Source organism: Falco peregrinus, chromosome 14 (genome assembly GCF_023634155.1).
Source record: "Falco peregrinus isolate bFalPer1 chromosome 14, bFalPer1.pri, whole genome shotgun sequence".
NCBI lineage: Eukaryota > Metazoa > Chordata > Aves > Falconiformes > Falconidae > Falco > Falco peregrinus.
In genome coordinates, this window is record NC_073734.1 from 12,979,847 (window position 1) to 12,996,125 (window position 16,279).

General features: G+C 41.8%; 1 protein-coding gene across 1 annotated transcript; it reads right to left on the bottom strand.

The window, feature by feature from the left end:
• Window positions 1–5,357: 5,357 nt before the first annotated feature.
• On the bottom strand, window positions 5,358–9,342 carry RRAD (RRAD, Ras related glycolysis inhibitor and calcium channel regulator). Its single transcript, XM_055819047.1, has 5 exons — window positions 9,217–9,342; window positions 8,764–9,130; window positions 8,500–8,573; window positions 7,775–7,979; window positions 5,358–6,241 (listed from the first exon to the last, which is right to left on the bottom strand). Exons 2-5 carry the CDS (start codon window positions 9,116–9,118, stop codon window positions 5,964–5,966), a joined length of 912 nt encoding a protein of 303 aa, XP_055675022.1. The 5' UTR covers window positions 9,119–9,130; window positions 9,217–9,342; the 3' UTR covers window positions 5,358–5,963.
• Between the last annotated feature and the right edge of the window lie 6,937 nt (window positions 9,343–16,279).

Below are 16,279 nucleotides of genomic sequence, written 5' to 3' on the forward strand. Positions count from 1 at the left end.
CCCTTGAGATCTCACATGTCAGACTTCTAAGAAAATTTTCCATATGGGACAGGGTAGGAAGAATAGAGATCTGAGAACTCTATGAATCATCAGAGGGCAGAAGAGCATATGCAACAATACTCCATAGTTGAAAAGATTTTCATTGAAAAAATGACTATAGGGTAAAAATGAGAGGTGGCTGTCAGATTGCATAAGTTTTTTCTTTTTTTCTCCATGCACAGATTAGCTGAAAATCTTCCATTCCTTTTTGCCTTGCAAATGCAACAGTACCCCTGACATTCAAGGAGACAGTAATTTAATTTGCTATGCTGTCTTAATCAGGGAGTTATGTGCAGCAAAATCTGACATTTTTATCTAGACTATATTACGTAAAGCAGTGAGCTGGGGGACCAGGTTCATGTTAAGACTGTTGACAGCTAATGTTTTTCAGTAAGTCATGCAGCAGCAGAGGAGTGCCACTTTCCCGTTCCCACCATACTGCTGAGCCACTGCTGCAAGGGTGATAAGGAGTAACAATGGAGGCTGGAAAGATAAAAGCGAAAAGCATGTGACAAAGAAGCCCTGCAACTGAGGTACCCAGAGCTGAAAAATCTGTGAGAAAGTTGTTCAGCACCTGGCTGATACCCAAAGAGTTACATTGTTCTTTTCATTGAAGAAGGTTTGTGAACGCTCCTCAGTAAATTCCATCGGCAGGCCTGTAATGAAATGAAGCTGATATAAGTTGGCACGGTTTTAAAATTTGCCGTATGTTCCAATTCAGTTAAGATGTATTTCTGTTGCTTCATGCTTTTTGCATCCTTGATCTGCAAGAGTAATAAATGGGGCATGATCTCTTGCAGTTACCATTGCAGTGTCAAATGCACTGAACTGTTGTGGCCTGAATAGCTGCAATTAGATACCTGACTACCTGCAATTAGAAATGCAAAGATTGTTCTTGCTGAGCAGTCCAAAATCAAGCAATGCTGCTGGCTTTATAGTGAGTTCAACAAGCATTGTAGCTAGCCAAGAAACATGCAACAAAGTGAAGCATTTTCAACATTAGTCATGTCCAATGCTGTTTACAGCTTTTCTAGATCATCACTTCACCTGAAAAAGTATGGGAACCTGTGCTCATTTTGACCTAGCCAGCTTAATTAACATGGCTATATTTCCTACTACCTGGAGCTCCTGAAAGCTCTTTGTTAAGCATAATGCATTACAGTAATCCAGTTTAGATGTAACAAAAATTCTTCTACCAAGGCATCTGCTGAACTGAAAACTGTCATTCCCAAGGCAAGGGTCACAACCTTCAGTGAGGCTGCAAGCCTAACACTAGTGTAATTATTTATGATAGTGTAATGAAGCTGATGCCAGTGGGACTTACTGCCAGAAACAAGCTGAGGAGATTTTTATGGGTCTGACTAGACTGCTGAACAGGAGCACTTGCTCCAAATCCTGTCCTGTCTCCAGCCCCTGTTTCGGACCTTAAAGAAACTTTTTAGGAGAGTGAGAAAATTAGTATTTTCAGATTATTTATCCCAGTCTCTGAATCTGCTGCATTTTAGGTTAGATTAATATTTTCTTCAGCTTTTGTGATAAATATAGGAAGTATTAGAAAAAAATCTGTAGGCTTCTAATTGTTTTCCAATTATTCCAGCACATATATAAAGGGGAAGAAAAAAAGGGGGGGAGAACAAAAGTTATGAGAATCTTTAGAACATACACTGCCCATTTTTCTAGTGGCCAGAATATTTTTGTGATACATAATTAACACTCTTTAGTTGGTGAAGAACCCTGCGTCGATGGACAATATCTTAGCCTTCTTCCTACCTTCTAATGCTAGAATCCTTAGTACATTTTTAAGTTAAAGAATGTTGTTCCCCCTGGATTCTGAACAGTGGTTTAGAGTAATCTTATTTGCAGATGAGCAACGGGCATTTGTTCTCTCTTTTTATCTTTTACTCCTCTGTTTAACATCCACATCATAGAGCACAAGGACAGTTGATAGAATTTACTATTTCAATTTTTAGACATTAATAAGTTCAATAGTACTGGAGTTCAGATGTTCCTTTATGCAAGGAGGGAGTCAAACTGTCCATTATAATGCTAGAGATCATGTGGTAAATTATAAATTAAATGGTGGCCATGGAATGCACAGACATCACCTTTGACTGCAACTGCATATCCAGTGAGGTCTCTGTGATGTACATGCAATTTACCTGTACATTGTCTCTGAATAAAACTGAGTATTAAAGCAAATTTCAGCATAAGTATTACCCCACCTTTTTTAAACTACATCTTAGAAATCTTTTATCATAAACTGGATTCTTAATCACTGCAAACTCACTATACTTTTCCTTTCAGTAAAAAAGTGATGTTATGCAATGTTACTATGTAGATCATGCCCTGTTTTTTCTAGTCCTATTTTGAGAAAATACATCTGAGTAAAACTACATTTTTGGTGATGCTAAGTCTTCCCCCAGCAGTTAATATTTCATTTATATTTATGTGATGTGACTTTACACTTTGTGGTTTTAGCAGATGGAGGAATCGTTTTCTTCACATTTTTCATATGGTGAAGAATTTATGGGAGCTAGTTTAGCAATAGCAAGCAGAGGAGGCTTTGATTTGTTTACCTAACGTATGTGTCACATATAAAAGGCAATGTCCTTCCACTGTAGTTGTTAATAACTAGCTGTTCCAAATGGAATTGTGCCAACACAAAATCCACCACCGCAATTAGCAGTAATAGGAACTTCAGCTGGCAGCAGCAGTGAAGGCAGTAAAGATTAAATGACTGTGTGAACCATCCCCCCAAATTAAAACTGATGTACACTGGCAAAAAATAAGAAAACTCACACCACTCTTGCCCCTTACATTCTGTTCTACTCTGGTAATAATAGAGAAAATACTGCTGCCTGGGTCTCTGTTTTTCACATGACAGATTCACCCCATTAATGATAAGAATCTGAGTACCCATACCAATAAAACATCTCAAATTACAAAAACCTATAGAAGAATTTCAAATGCTTGAGGATACAAATAAGCTTTTGAAGAAGGTTGATATTTAGACGCATTTGTCATTTAGGTACCTGTCAGTGACTTCTAGCTGGTGTTCCACATGTACTTGCAAAAAGTATGCTTGGGAATTCCACTAAATTACATCCAAGAAATTAATTTTTTGGGGTAGAAAGTCTTCCAGAAGCTACAAAATCTCTGCAAAATGGTATTCATGGTAATACTTCTATAGCATAGAATGTGACCTTGGTCTAGAGCAGGTTGTTGTCGGAACTGCAGTAACAACAAACCCTTGCCCTTTTCATGAACCGTGGCTGAATTATGTTAATCTTGTACAGACAGATGAATGAGAAAATTAGTATAATGAAGATTTGAATAAGTATTTTATTGTACCATATTAACTGATGCAATACATTATAGATTAGCCCAAGTTTCTTTAGTGAGATCCACAGTTTATTGTCTCAGTGTCCTATATGACATACTTTCAAAATACAAATTATTCTCCACAGTTTAAATGAATCTCTAGCAATGTGCTAGACCACTTCAGAAATATTTTAGCCTTAAGAGCTGTCCAAACCTCACCTTTGAATTCATGAACACAGTAAACCATCTGATTTGTAGGTCAGTGTGCAAAAAGCACAGCTGTTAACTGTGACCTTGAAGAGGCTTTGCAGCTGCAGTTACCTTGCAGCATTAAGAGTCATGCATCTTTGTAACATTTTGCACTTTGTGAAATGCCCTATCTTGAACTCTGGGTTTACATCCCATTCCTTGTGTTTATTATGGACAGAATTAAATCTCACACATCAGCCAAACACATTGGTCCTCTCCTGGTCGTTCTGAAAGCAACCAAAAGACAGAAGTTTTACAAACATACAGGGAACACATATAGTTTTGTTAGTAACTTTAGCATGTGCATGAATAGGTATGTGCCAGATCTATGTACATGAATTTGGACACTTGCTGTAGATTTTTCAGCACTAGACCAATTGCTTTGTGTTGACAGTTAAAAGCTTGTGTAAATAGATGGCTGGTGCCATACTCCTGACAGTGGTTAGACATTCCAGTGATAATGGTTTGCCAGGAAGCAAGGCTAGGGAAGAAAAGCCAAAACCAATTAAAATGTATCATCAGGTAAATTTGAATTTAGGAAGCGGGACAGACTCAGGACACAAAGTAAACACCTCTCTTCATAAGAAATGTGACCTCTTACCAGCAACATATGCTGAACTGTACATCTAACCAGTTAGGTCCACCAGCAACACATCAGGAGACACTAATTCTACAGAGCATTACCTATACAAATTGGATGCTGTTTCCCCCAGTACTGACTGTACCCTGATGACTGCTCAGGCACTGGGCTAACCCAGTGGGGGGTTGTTTGTTCCAGCTCAGGGAAGCTCAGTGTAAGGTGTAACAGCTGATGCAATTTCCCTGCTATACGGGAAAGGTCAGCCCCTAGAAAAATCATGGACAGAGCTCCCAGGCAGCTGGAACAATCTCTCTAAGGAACTGGACTCAAGCAGGGACAGTAGAAAGAGATAGAACAGCATATGTTTTACCATTTTTGAGAAATGAGTTTATGGATGATTTTAAAGATAATGTATCCTATGAAGAGGAATTTATAAAGCAAATGCAGTTAAGTCCAAGTTTCGCTGAGCCATGATTGCTGCCTAACTTCATGAATAGCAAATAAGGAAAAATCATGGAAACACATTAATTATAACACAGTAAAATGAACATGAAAATTTTAACAGCACTGAAGGCCACCATACACAACAACTGTAGCCCAGATTCTTTCAAACAGCCTTGCCAGCCTGCTTTGAACTTCTTGATACCACTGAGAGGTATCTACAGGCTTGTGAACAGACTAGAAAACCATACTGTGCCCAGAAAACAAAATTACACACACACACCCCAGAATAAAAATAAACCCCCCATATTTGCTTATTGGCTGTAACACAAGACCTTCAAGCCAGGAGAGGACTTAAGATATAGAATGTTGCAGACTTCAGTTTATCAGTACAGACACAAGACATCTATCTAACTAAAGGCATTATATAGAGCCCTGTTCCTGCCAGTACTGGCAAGAACCAAGTTGAACAGTAATATGAAGGGTCAAGGCACCCCTTCCCAATATGAGCTGCTGAAGTAGAGTGTTCACAAAACAGGGTTTAATTCTTCAAGAAACTATCTATTAAAGAAAAGGACACAGGATATTCCCAATTCATCTTGTTCCAGAAGTTTATCATATGTAAATCTGCATAGTCTGTGTCTAACATCCTGTATGGTCAAAAAAGGTCACTATAAAAATACTGCTCTCCCATTCTTTATCCATACTATGAGAAAAGCACAGTTCATTATAACAGGAAATAATACTTTATTATAAAATCTGCATGTAAACAAGTAACAAATTAATTGAGTAACAGTTAATGGAAGTGCAAATTAACTTCATAAAATGCTATCTATTCTGTATTTAAATATATATATATTTGTTTTCTCCCATTCTAATGTGGTTCTACAACCCCTCTCCCCACATTTAAGTTTAAAAAGATTTATCATTGCTTGCTTTATACTAAAAAGAGTGTACGAGCCTGCGTACAAGTTTTAAGTTTTGCTCTGCAAACAACACAAGTCTATGGTGATCTTATCATCATCCTTTCTTATCTTTGCATCTCTGGTATCCACAAGACAAGAGGATATATAACATATGTACACAGTGAAAATGTGGCCATGTCATGCCATTTAAAGTTAGTTCATTTACTTGCACACATGAAACTTAAACCATTTATCAAAGAAGCAGACATTGTAGTGTAACTTCCAGACTTGCTTGCGCACCTTAAGGCATTAATGAGAGTCTCACTTGGTAAGTCATTCTTGTGATCACCATGAGGATCATCTATACACTTCAACAGTCAAATGCTTGTTCATCACCCACATGCAACATCTGGCCTTGCTGAAAGCTTCTAAAGCACAGATAAGTCGTGGCAAGACTTCGATTTTGCTTTGAAAGCCATCTTCTTATTGTTCTTTGCCACAATTCTCCCAAGGAATCGCTTTGCCTTTTTGCTTATGCTTTCTCGCCTTTTTGTGTTGGCCATTCTCCTAGCATTGTCTTCTTTACTGTCTTTGCGAAGTCTAATTTGCCGAACGATACCTTCAAACAGGTCCTTGACGTTATGATGAAGAGCGGCTGAGGTCTCGATGAATTTGCAGTCAAACACAACAGCACAGGCCCGTCCCTCTGGATGTAAAGAGAAAAAGGGAGATGAGTGGAGATGGACATTTTCTCTTCCTATATACTGGCAGAAGAACAAAATAATTGACTTTAAGTAAGGAAGGTGCCTTCAATGCCACACAGGAACTTTACTACATAGTAGGAAAGGCCAAATTTGGTACTCATGATTTTGCCCCCTTACTCTTCTTGGTTTTGTTGTGGTATGGTCAGAAACCTCATTTGACCAATAGTACTGAATAGAAGGCAATAATAGTCCTCTAGGCAGACCACCCCAGTATTGTTTAAGAGCTAAAGCTGATACAGGAGAGGCACTTGGATGCATGCTTGTTGTTTGATAGGAAACAGTGTGAGGTACACAAAGAAACGGATTTTATTTTTTCTGGCAGTTGATGAGCAGTTATACACCCCTGTCTTGCTGTAGCAAGTGAGTGTTTTCCACACTAGCTGCAACTGAAGCTGCTAACAGTCCACAAGGTCAAGTCATTGAACAGATCACTAGAGATCATGAAGTTGTACACCACTGGATTGGAGTAGGACTGTATTCAAAATGCAAGATGCTCTGTTCCAGACATAAGCACATAACTCTGGAACATTGCTGCAGTGCAAATTTCCACGTTCGACTTGTGGCAAATAATGGCAAAGCTGTAAACCTGAGTGAAGTACTGGTACCACAACTAGGACCAGCCTGAAAAAAGTGATAATCTCCTGATAAACTCCAGTCAATTCCCTGTGCAGCCTTTAACACAGGGAACGTGGCCAAACCAGACGGCAAGAGATGGTACATAATCATCAAGGCACAGGTATTTCAGGGTATTCTTCCCAGTGGAAAAAGAAACCAAGCAACCAAAAAAAAAACCAAAACAAAAAGAAACCAAACCAAAACCACCAAGTGTTTAAACAAGTGAAATTAGTACCGTGGTGTTGGGAGTGGTTACTGTGCTCTAGTTACCAAAATGCTAGCTGGATCTAGCTAGGAAAATTCTCACTGACCACAGCTGGAGAACATATACAGAAAGACTTTAAATTGTGTGAGCCTGATCCCACCAGCTGAACTCATGTTATGGAATCACTTTCCGAAGAAAGAGGATTGCACAGGCTGTATGGGATCACCCTTTTCAAAGGCTGCCTGGGTTTTATGACATGGCACTCCTGTCCCTTACAAAACCATACCTCCAGCTATCAGGTGTTGAGACTAGCAAGTGCTGCTGCACACATCACATAAAATTAAAAAATTTCAGTTAATACCAACCAAAAATGAATCCTAAACAAAACAGTATGCTAAAGCTGCAGCACTGATGCATTTTTTCCTCTTGTGCTGCAGTTCAGAGCATGGCTCTGCACAGTCAGAAATCCTCCACCCTCGCCATCTCCACTGTTTTCTGTGGTACAAAGTCCTTCAGCATGAACCAGCTGACTTGGTTTCTCTGGTGTGCCTCAAAACATACATTTTTCTACATCAAAAGCAAACCAATTGGCCACAATCCTCCATAGTCTTTGCTACTAATTTAGACACTACTGTATAAATGAAGTGTTTCTTACCATCAACTGAGACTTCCCGGGACCTGACCAGATCGCTTTTATTGCCCACAAGAATAATAGGAATGTCTTCTGTTTGCCTTGCTCTTCTTAGCTGGATTCTTAGCTCAGAGGCCTTTTCAAAACTAACTTTGTCTGTCACTGAATATACAATAATATAGGCGTCTCCCATCTTCATACAGTGGTTCTGAAGCCATTGGCTGTCATCCTATAACAAAAGGCAAGGAATAGATTTATTGCACTGAAAGATCTATTGAACACTGATCAACGATTTAATTCTTATAAGCATCTTGAAGATATTTTCCTCTGCTTTATAATAGAGTCAGTAAAGGTGAGCCACAACCTCCCAGTATTTTTTTATTATTATTTAAAACATATTAAAAAATCAAAGCCGCGTTTCCAGAAATAATATCAGGTCTGCACCGATCACATTGTGAATCTAATTTTACAGTAATTCCCTGGGCTGCCCATGTAAGCTGCTGCTTAATTAAAGCATGAAGGGATTCGCACTCCCGCCCTATTCAGATTTTTTTTCATTTTCTGCCTAGCTACAAGAAATTAGTTGCATGAGATAACAAAGGCAGTAGGAATTCTGATTTTTTAATGTTACTTATTTGATTAAAGATACAGGCAGGCATAGTTGTTCACTTTCCACCCCCTTTTTTTTTTTTTTTTTTTTTTTTGAGTGGACCACTGACTGAGAAAGAAGATACTAAAGCTGCAAGTACCTGCTCCCATATGTCAAACACCACGAGAGACGCTTCTTCTCCGTCCACTATAATGGATCTGTCGTATGTATTCCCTAGGGAAAAGCAAAGTTCAGGGAAGAGCGGTTATTTTTCGCCGCCGCCGGCGGCAGCCTGGGAGGCGGCGGCCGCAGGGAGATGCCCGGGGAGGCGCGACCGCGCTCCGCGCTACGAGCGGCGGGTCCCCGGTGCCGGCAGCCCTCCCGCCCCCGCCGGGCCGCTGCCACCGCCGCCCCGCGCCCTCACCGGCCTCTTCCGCGTCCGCGCAGTCCTCCACGCCGCCGAAGATGCGCGCCAGGCTGGTCTTGCCGACGCCGTGCTCGCCCAGCAGGATCACCTTGTAGAGGTTGCTGTCGGAGTCGCTGCCCGAGGAGATGACGGAGTCGGAGGAGTCGGAGGCCCAGCTCTCCCGGTGCGCCTCGCCGGGGCTGTACGACGTGCAGCGCACCAGGCCGGAGAGCTCGCCCTGCGGCAGGGCGGCCCGCAGGTCCCGCTCGTCCACCGGCATGCTTCGCCGGTGCAGCTGCTGGTGCACGGAGAAGGGCATGCTGCCGCGCCGCTTGTCCAGGTAGCGCAGCTTGTCGCCGCGGTTCAGAGTCATGGGGGTGCCGGGCTGCGGCAGAGGGGACAGAAGCACTGTCAGCACCCGCCGCCCCTGCAGCGTCCCGGCCCCGATCCCGATCCCGGAGCAGCGCTTACCTCGGGGCGCTCCGCGAAGGGCGGGAAGCAGTTAGGGATTCCCCGCCGTTAGCCGCCCGTACCTCCACGGCAGCTCCCTCGGCGAGTGCTGCCGCCACCCCGCTCCTCGCCCCTATTTATGGCTCCGCCAGCCCGGCCCTCCCCGCCGTGACGCGAGCCGCGCGGCGCCCTGCCAGCGCACCCGTGGGCAGCGCCGTCCGCCCCCGGCAGCGCGGCGCGGCGCGGCTCGGCGCGGCTCGGCTCGGCGCGGCTCGGCGCGGCTCGGCGCGGCTCGGCTCGGCTCGGTCCGCTTCGGCGCGGCTCGGCGCGGTTCGGCCCGGCCCGACCCAGCCCGTAGAGAGCCCGACGCCGGGGGAGAAGCCCGTTCTGTGGGCGGTGGCGCTCCCCTCCCGTCGGCGCGGAGAAGCTGCCGGGGCCCGGCCCGGCCGTGGGGAGGCGAGGGAGGGGCGCGGAGCGTTGCGGCGGGGATGCCGTCCCGCGTAGGGAGGGCAGGCTGTGTGCTCGGGCCGGCGGGCTCTGCCCCGCAGCCCCGCGCCCGCCCCCCGCGGGCAATGGAAGGCAGCGTTTGCCGTTCGTGTCTCTTGTTTCCACTCGCTGCCCTGTGCTAGGGAGCGCGTGTTGTATGCTCAGGGGTTTCCGCAGCGTGTTAGGCTCAATGTCATTGTCCAGCAGTTTAGGTATGGCCCTGGTTTCTACAGTAGTGTTAGGGAAAATATTTGCAAATTTGCAATATTTGCATTGCTTTGTACCTGGTGTACTCAGCGTTCAGGAGTGGGTTATGAGAAAAGCACCAGTGCAAGGTGTTGCGTTTAACCTGGTAAACTTGTCGATGGGTCCACGTGCAGTGTTAACAGTTTAGGAGGCCAAGATAAAACATAAAGGTCAAATTATTTTGATTTCACCTGAGCAGCAAAGTGAGACAGTGAAAGCCTTATAAGTGGCACAGTCATTACCGTGTGATCCGGTGAAGAAAACGACTAACCAGATAACTATACTTGTATTCTCGATGGCTCACCCAACCATCATGTATACAGTTCATTGTTTACCTAGCAACCGAAACATGTTAGACATTTTACAGCCAAAATAACTCTGGCTCCTGCTCCCAAAAGATTACAGCCTAATCTGCATGGGAAAATCCCTGTGACTCTGCATAGGACAGTAGCCATCAAATTCGTGACAGTTTAAGGGTTTACAGATCGGATGCAGAAACAAGGCTAAAGAAGGCAAGAGGTAGGGAGGTGATGGAAATGAAGTTATAGATGTAGGGAATAAGGTAAGGGGAAAAGGAAAGTAAAGGGTCTATGGCCTCGGGCTATGGGGTTGCATAGACAATAAAATATAGCATACCAGCTCAGAAACATCTTTTTTCTTATGACATGTTAAACTTCTCAGGCTACTTAACTGCCACAAAGATAAATGTGAGAAATACTTTGAAGGGACTGACCACAGGAGATGCATATTTTCCCCCGTGAAATTAAGTGAGTGAATATTGTGTTACTTTCAGAAGCCAGTTAGAGTTCTCCAGTCCGTGCTCTTGGGGAGGTTTTGGCCCCTTCACCCTGATAACTGCAGTTTGAAGTGTTAATGTGGCAGTTAAAGATCACCAAGTGCTTGCAGCAAGTTCTCTCTGCCTGTCTCACAAAACAGCAACCAAAATAGCCTTGTCAGCTTAAATAGTAAGAGTTTGGCGATGAAATGAAGTGTGTGCTTCAGTTAACTGAACTGAATTACAAACCTCTGGTTAGCATTTAAAATCGTATTTAAATACATTTTGGTTAGCATTCGAAGTACGCCATACTTGCTTCACTTGGATAAACTGGAATCTGCCAAACCATCTTGATTAAACTCTATTTATATACAGTTAATTATGTAAATATGCTTCCAGAAATGGTTCATCTTCAGTTAACTTTTCTAAAATGTGAATGTTTCTCCTTAAACTTCTCACCTCAAAATATCCTGAGTGGGTTTTTAAGTCTTTTGGACCAGTCTTCCTTGCATGCCTTTTCTGTGTGTCAGGGTCAAACTTTAGAAGCTGACATATAAAGTGGGGGTATTTTTAATTCTTTTCTGTGTGAAAGGAGGGAAATCTGAGAAGCATCAGAACCAAAGATACAGTGCCACTTTCGTGCCACATATAGCACCACGGGCTGTAACCAAACTAAAAATGGGAGTTTCACAGGGCTTAAAGAAACCGTGTTTTATTCCAGGCCTTTTGCAGATAAGAATTATTAACATTTTAGCAATGTAAATGCAAGATAGGACCCTTGCTAGCCAAAATCTATCAGGAAAGGCGTATGTAAAAGTGGTAAATAAAAGCTTTGAGAGAACAGTATTTCAGCAGGAAAAGTGACTGAAAATAAAATAATACCTAATAGAAATCATAGAGAAAATTCACTACTCTTTTGCAAGTACTTGTTTTGTGCCAGCACCCAGGTACAACTAATGAATTAACGGTTATACAATACCACTATGGTTACAAGATACCACTCAGGGCCTGGCACTGGGTTCTGTGAGTTGTCCTTTAACGGAAGGTGAGATGGCCTTGGATTAGGTCCCCAGAGCCTCAGTTGTTCCTAGAGGGATGAGTACAAGTTGCACGGAGTGCTGCACCAAGGCAGTTAAGTCTGTTCCCATCCACTGCAGGATTTGTGCCTGGAACCAGAGAGGGGGAGATCACAGGGGTCATGTAGCTGGTTTATCTCCTGTGATCTTAATAAGTCCAGCTATTTTGTGAAGTTGGAAGGAATTAACAGATAATTCAGGTTAATCACTTGAGATATATCAAGTGCTTTTTCATGTGTAGTTCTATTTGCTGTTAATTATTGCTATAGATTCATGTATACATTACTGTGTCACCTGCTGATTTCAGTGGGGTCAATAGGAGACCACAGGCTTGAAATGCTGATCTTTTAGTTTCTTTGAAGGATTTTAAGACCATCTCCTTTCTCACCTGCCTTGAGTTTCCATTTCTATGTGACTATGCTTCTAGCAGATGTATTAACTTTAATTTAACTATATTTAAAATATATTTTCATGTCTTGCTTTTCTAATTTTCCATTGTTCTCACTTCTACTGGTCTAGGGTTTGTTAATGAATGCTTCAGACACATACTGTAGACTTGACATTTTTAGTGAGCCTCATACACCATTCCTTACATATTGAGATGGAAAGTGGAAATTTTGTAATTTTGTTGAATTTTACATAGAGCCAGACCTGGAGCCTATCAATGTTGAAGGTAAAAGTCCACTCCAGCCTGCATGGCGGATTGTAAGTGCACTGAATCAGGGTTATCACAGTAGCAGTGCTACCATCTGCAGTTCTTGAGTCATGGGTGGCTCCTGAGCAATTCAGGTGCCTGTCCCCTGCAGTGGCTGTGTCATATAACCAGCAGCAGAGCTGCAGCCCAGGGGCTGCTGTCTAACCTGTGTCCTCTCTGCATGAGGAGATATGACGTAACAAAAGGAACAAGCAAGTTTGGCTGAGGCTAGGAGCACTGTGTCCATTTCTGGTTTCAGGGACCCCAGTCAACTACATCCTAATTATCAGGTTATTCTGTGATCCTGGTGGAGCCACTGTATCCTCTCATTTCCGTACCAATCCAAAAACTTCACATTTGCTTGCCTGCCCAGCACCTGTCGTGTGTGTCCTGTGGTTCTGGTGGAAGAATTTGGTCTGAGACTTAGAAGGAAAGGAACACTGATATCCTATATCATGTGGATTTGAGCACAAAGCTCTCTAAAAGGCATTACTTCTTTTTTTTTCTTCCAATTTCGTGTCATCTTCATATGATTTTAATTTTCCTGCTTTCATATGCTTTTCACTTAAGGTGCCTTTCTTTTATATTTTACTGTTGTAGTATATCCAGTTCCTTTTTTTCTGTTATCTCATTCCTTTCTTATTCTCTCTCTCTCTTTTTTCCCCTTTCAGTTTTACCCTAGCTTTTGAGAAGTATCAGTGTTCATTTCTAGTGCACTTTCTTCATCATATGGAAAATGTAAAACATGCAGTCCGATCCTGGTTTTCCAGTTATTTATTCCTGGGGTAATAAAGCTTGTGCCTGGAGTTTCTTTATGCTATATTAGGTGCAGAATGCATTTCACGGTCTAAATGACAAGCACAGACTTTGCAGGGGGTGCAGTGATAACTAAGCATGTATAACCTAACACCTAACCTCCTCCTCTTTGAATTTTCAGATAAAAAAGCAGAATTTGGGGGGTTGAATTAACTATATGTGATTCTGCCTCAGCAGTGTTTGTTCAAGGCAAAATGCCATATTATAAATAACATTTTTATGTTTTACATCAAATTAATTTTATCACCGAATTCCAGTTTTTGGTTTTGCTGCTGTCTTACATTGGAGTTGTTTCACCTTTGATTAGGAATAATAGAAATATTTCGAGCAGCTCAAAGACTGAATTAGCAGCAGTGAGGTTTGCTAGAAAGTATTGTGTCTCTATACTGGAAGTCATGGGTTTCTCTTCTCCTTACTTTTCAACTCATCTGCACTGCTTCAAGTCTAATTAATCAGCTGTTATGTGGGTGAAGTTATTTCGATACAAACTGGAGAGATATCCACAAAGGTCTGTTCTTGCCAAGTTATATGAAGCATTACTCCTGCAGAAGCATGACTCTGGCTACCTCCCAAATACCTGGCCTAAAAAAGAAATAGCAGCATTTATTATTATTTTAATTACAGAACTGAAAAAACTCAGGCCAATGGGCGAAGAGACAGAGGCAGCAGTAGGAAATGTGTTGGTTTTTTTTTTTTTAACCTAAGCAAGAGAGAGAGAGGCACAGGGAAATTAAGAAAAAAAAATCAAAACATTTTTTCTTTACCCTACAAAAAGTAGGATATAATGCAGATGTGGTGTCAAGTTTTCCTCACCATCACCCTTAAAATCACAGATTATTGTGAACAGATACAGGCTAACTGGTTTAGTTTATGGATTGTATACAAATACGTATTACACCTTTTCTTGTGTAGCATATGGTATATTGCATTATCTCACAGTTAATACATAGGATGTAAAAGTAGACTACAGTTTGGACTGTTACAAGTAACTGTAGCAATGTGGAGCTTTCAGCCTTAGCACTAACTCCTTTGTTAGCTGGCCTGATAAATACCACACCAATGGTGAACCTGCATTTGGATATTGCCAAGGGAGGGAGGCACACCCCTTCATCCAAGGAGCCATGCTTTTCTTCATAATTACTCTTGCATTTAACAACAGGGAATATTTTTGATTGAGGAGTGGTAGCCATGAATTGGGGCTGCAACAATAACATGTGAGAAATATGAGCTTTGGAGTTGATAGGAATTGACACAGCTTAGAAAGCTCACGTAGAGTGCCAAGGGGGAAATGCAAGAAGAAACCTAACTAATTCCGTTGTTATATCTGCAGAATTAATCACAGGTTGGTACCTTTCATGGCTACTGTGCTTCCTCTCAGGTCCAGACCAGAAATTCTAAAGGCCACTGATAGGTACTGCAGAAGAATGTAGTACTGTTTGCGTTTTTCAGGTAGAAAATTACGAAATAGATATGTTTAAAGTCCATTGCTTGTAATATAAAGCAAAGGCCTGTCTTTCTGAAACTCTTGCAAAAGAGTACAAAAAATAACTTGGGATAAGAATAACTGGAAATGTGGTTCATCTTCCCACTGCTCTGAATTTCTCACGGCTTTGAGTAAGCTCAAAAACTTCCACTACTAGATAACCTCATGACCAACTGAACCAGGTGAATCATTGCTCTGAAAAGAAGAAGTTGCACAAGTGGCATATCTGATTTCATTTATGCCTGTGCAGCTCTCCCACTTTTTTTCACAAAGTGCACCACACTATTAGTAAACTCTCCTGTTAGAATATACTTGGGAAAGCATTCTATCTCAATGTAACTTCAAATTTACACTGATTTCTGTTTTTTCAGATCCGAGTTTACTTCTTACTGACAGAGTAACTGCTCATGCTATACGCTGCTACAAGAGTCAGAGTTTGGATACTCCCTTGGTTTCCTCAGTCACTGCGGAACGGACTCATTAGCACATACTATATGTGATCAGCTGTTTGCTCCTATTGCATTTCAAGTTTGGAGTAAAATCAGAACATGACCTAAGATATTTCCATAATTACTTTCTTTTATCACCCCTGATTCCTCTTTTTCAGTATTAAACCTGTCATGGCCAATGTGCATGACATACATCATCCATCCATGAATGGAATGCTAAATATCCCGTTACAATTCCTGTGGGATGTATACTCCTTAGTGTGGATTTCAGAGGCCCTTTACAAGAAATATCTAGAAGTCTGATACCATGAAAAGGTTTCTGAATTTACAGATTGCAACAGACAGTTGGTTTAAGGAGTGGGCAAAGTAAATGGCTGCCTGTCTTACTAAGAAGTACATAGTGGTAAGGAAGCAAATTGCAAATGTGAGATTTATTGTTTACCAGCAATAGCTCTTGGCAAGAGAAATGAATCTCTTTACAATAACAAACTAAAGGAGCTGTAGTGGGTCAAACTCAATTTACAGCCAGTTTCCAGCAGCTGTCTGTAGCAGGTATGTAAAGAAGAATGGACAAGAAGAACATGATAAACATAATTAAAACTCCTCCCATACAATTGCCAGGCAAAAAGTATTCCTTTTGTTCAGAGACCCTCAATGTGTTTTTTCAGCTTATTTTTCTAAGTGCTTTTTAACCGATGTAGTTTTTTGATATTCTGCAACATCCTCATTCGTTGTACTGTGAAGCAGAGAATATTTCCCTCATGTCTTCTTCATACATGTAATGATTTTACAGCTTTCTGCAGTAATTATCTCTTTTGGCTGGGGAACCTAGAGTATGCAGTCACTCCCTGTGCAAACATGATCCCTGCTTGCCCTTCTCTGTATCTTTTCTAATACATTTTTTTAGAAGTTAGGGGACAAGATGCACACATATTAGAAACACAGATTATTTAAACTGCATGTGCTCATGGACTTCCACAGTGGACAGTGATGCTTTCTGCTTTCCTTGTTAATCCTGAGAATTCCTAGCATCTGTTTAAACTGCCAGCTAAGCATTAA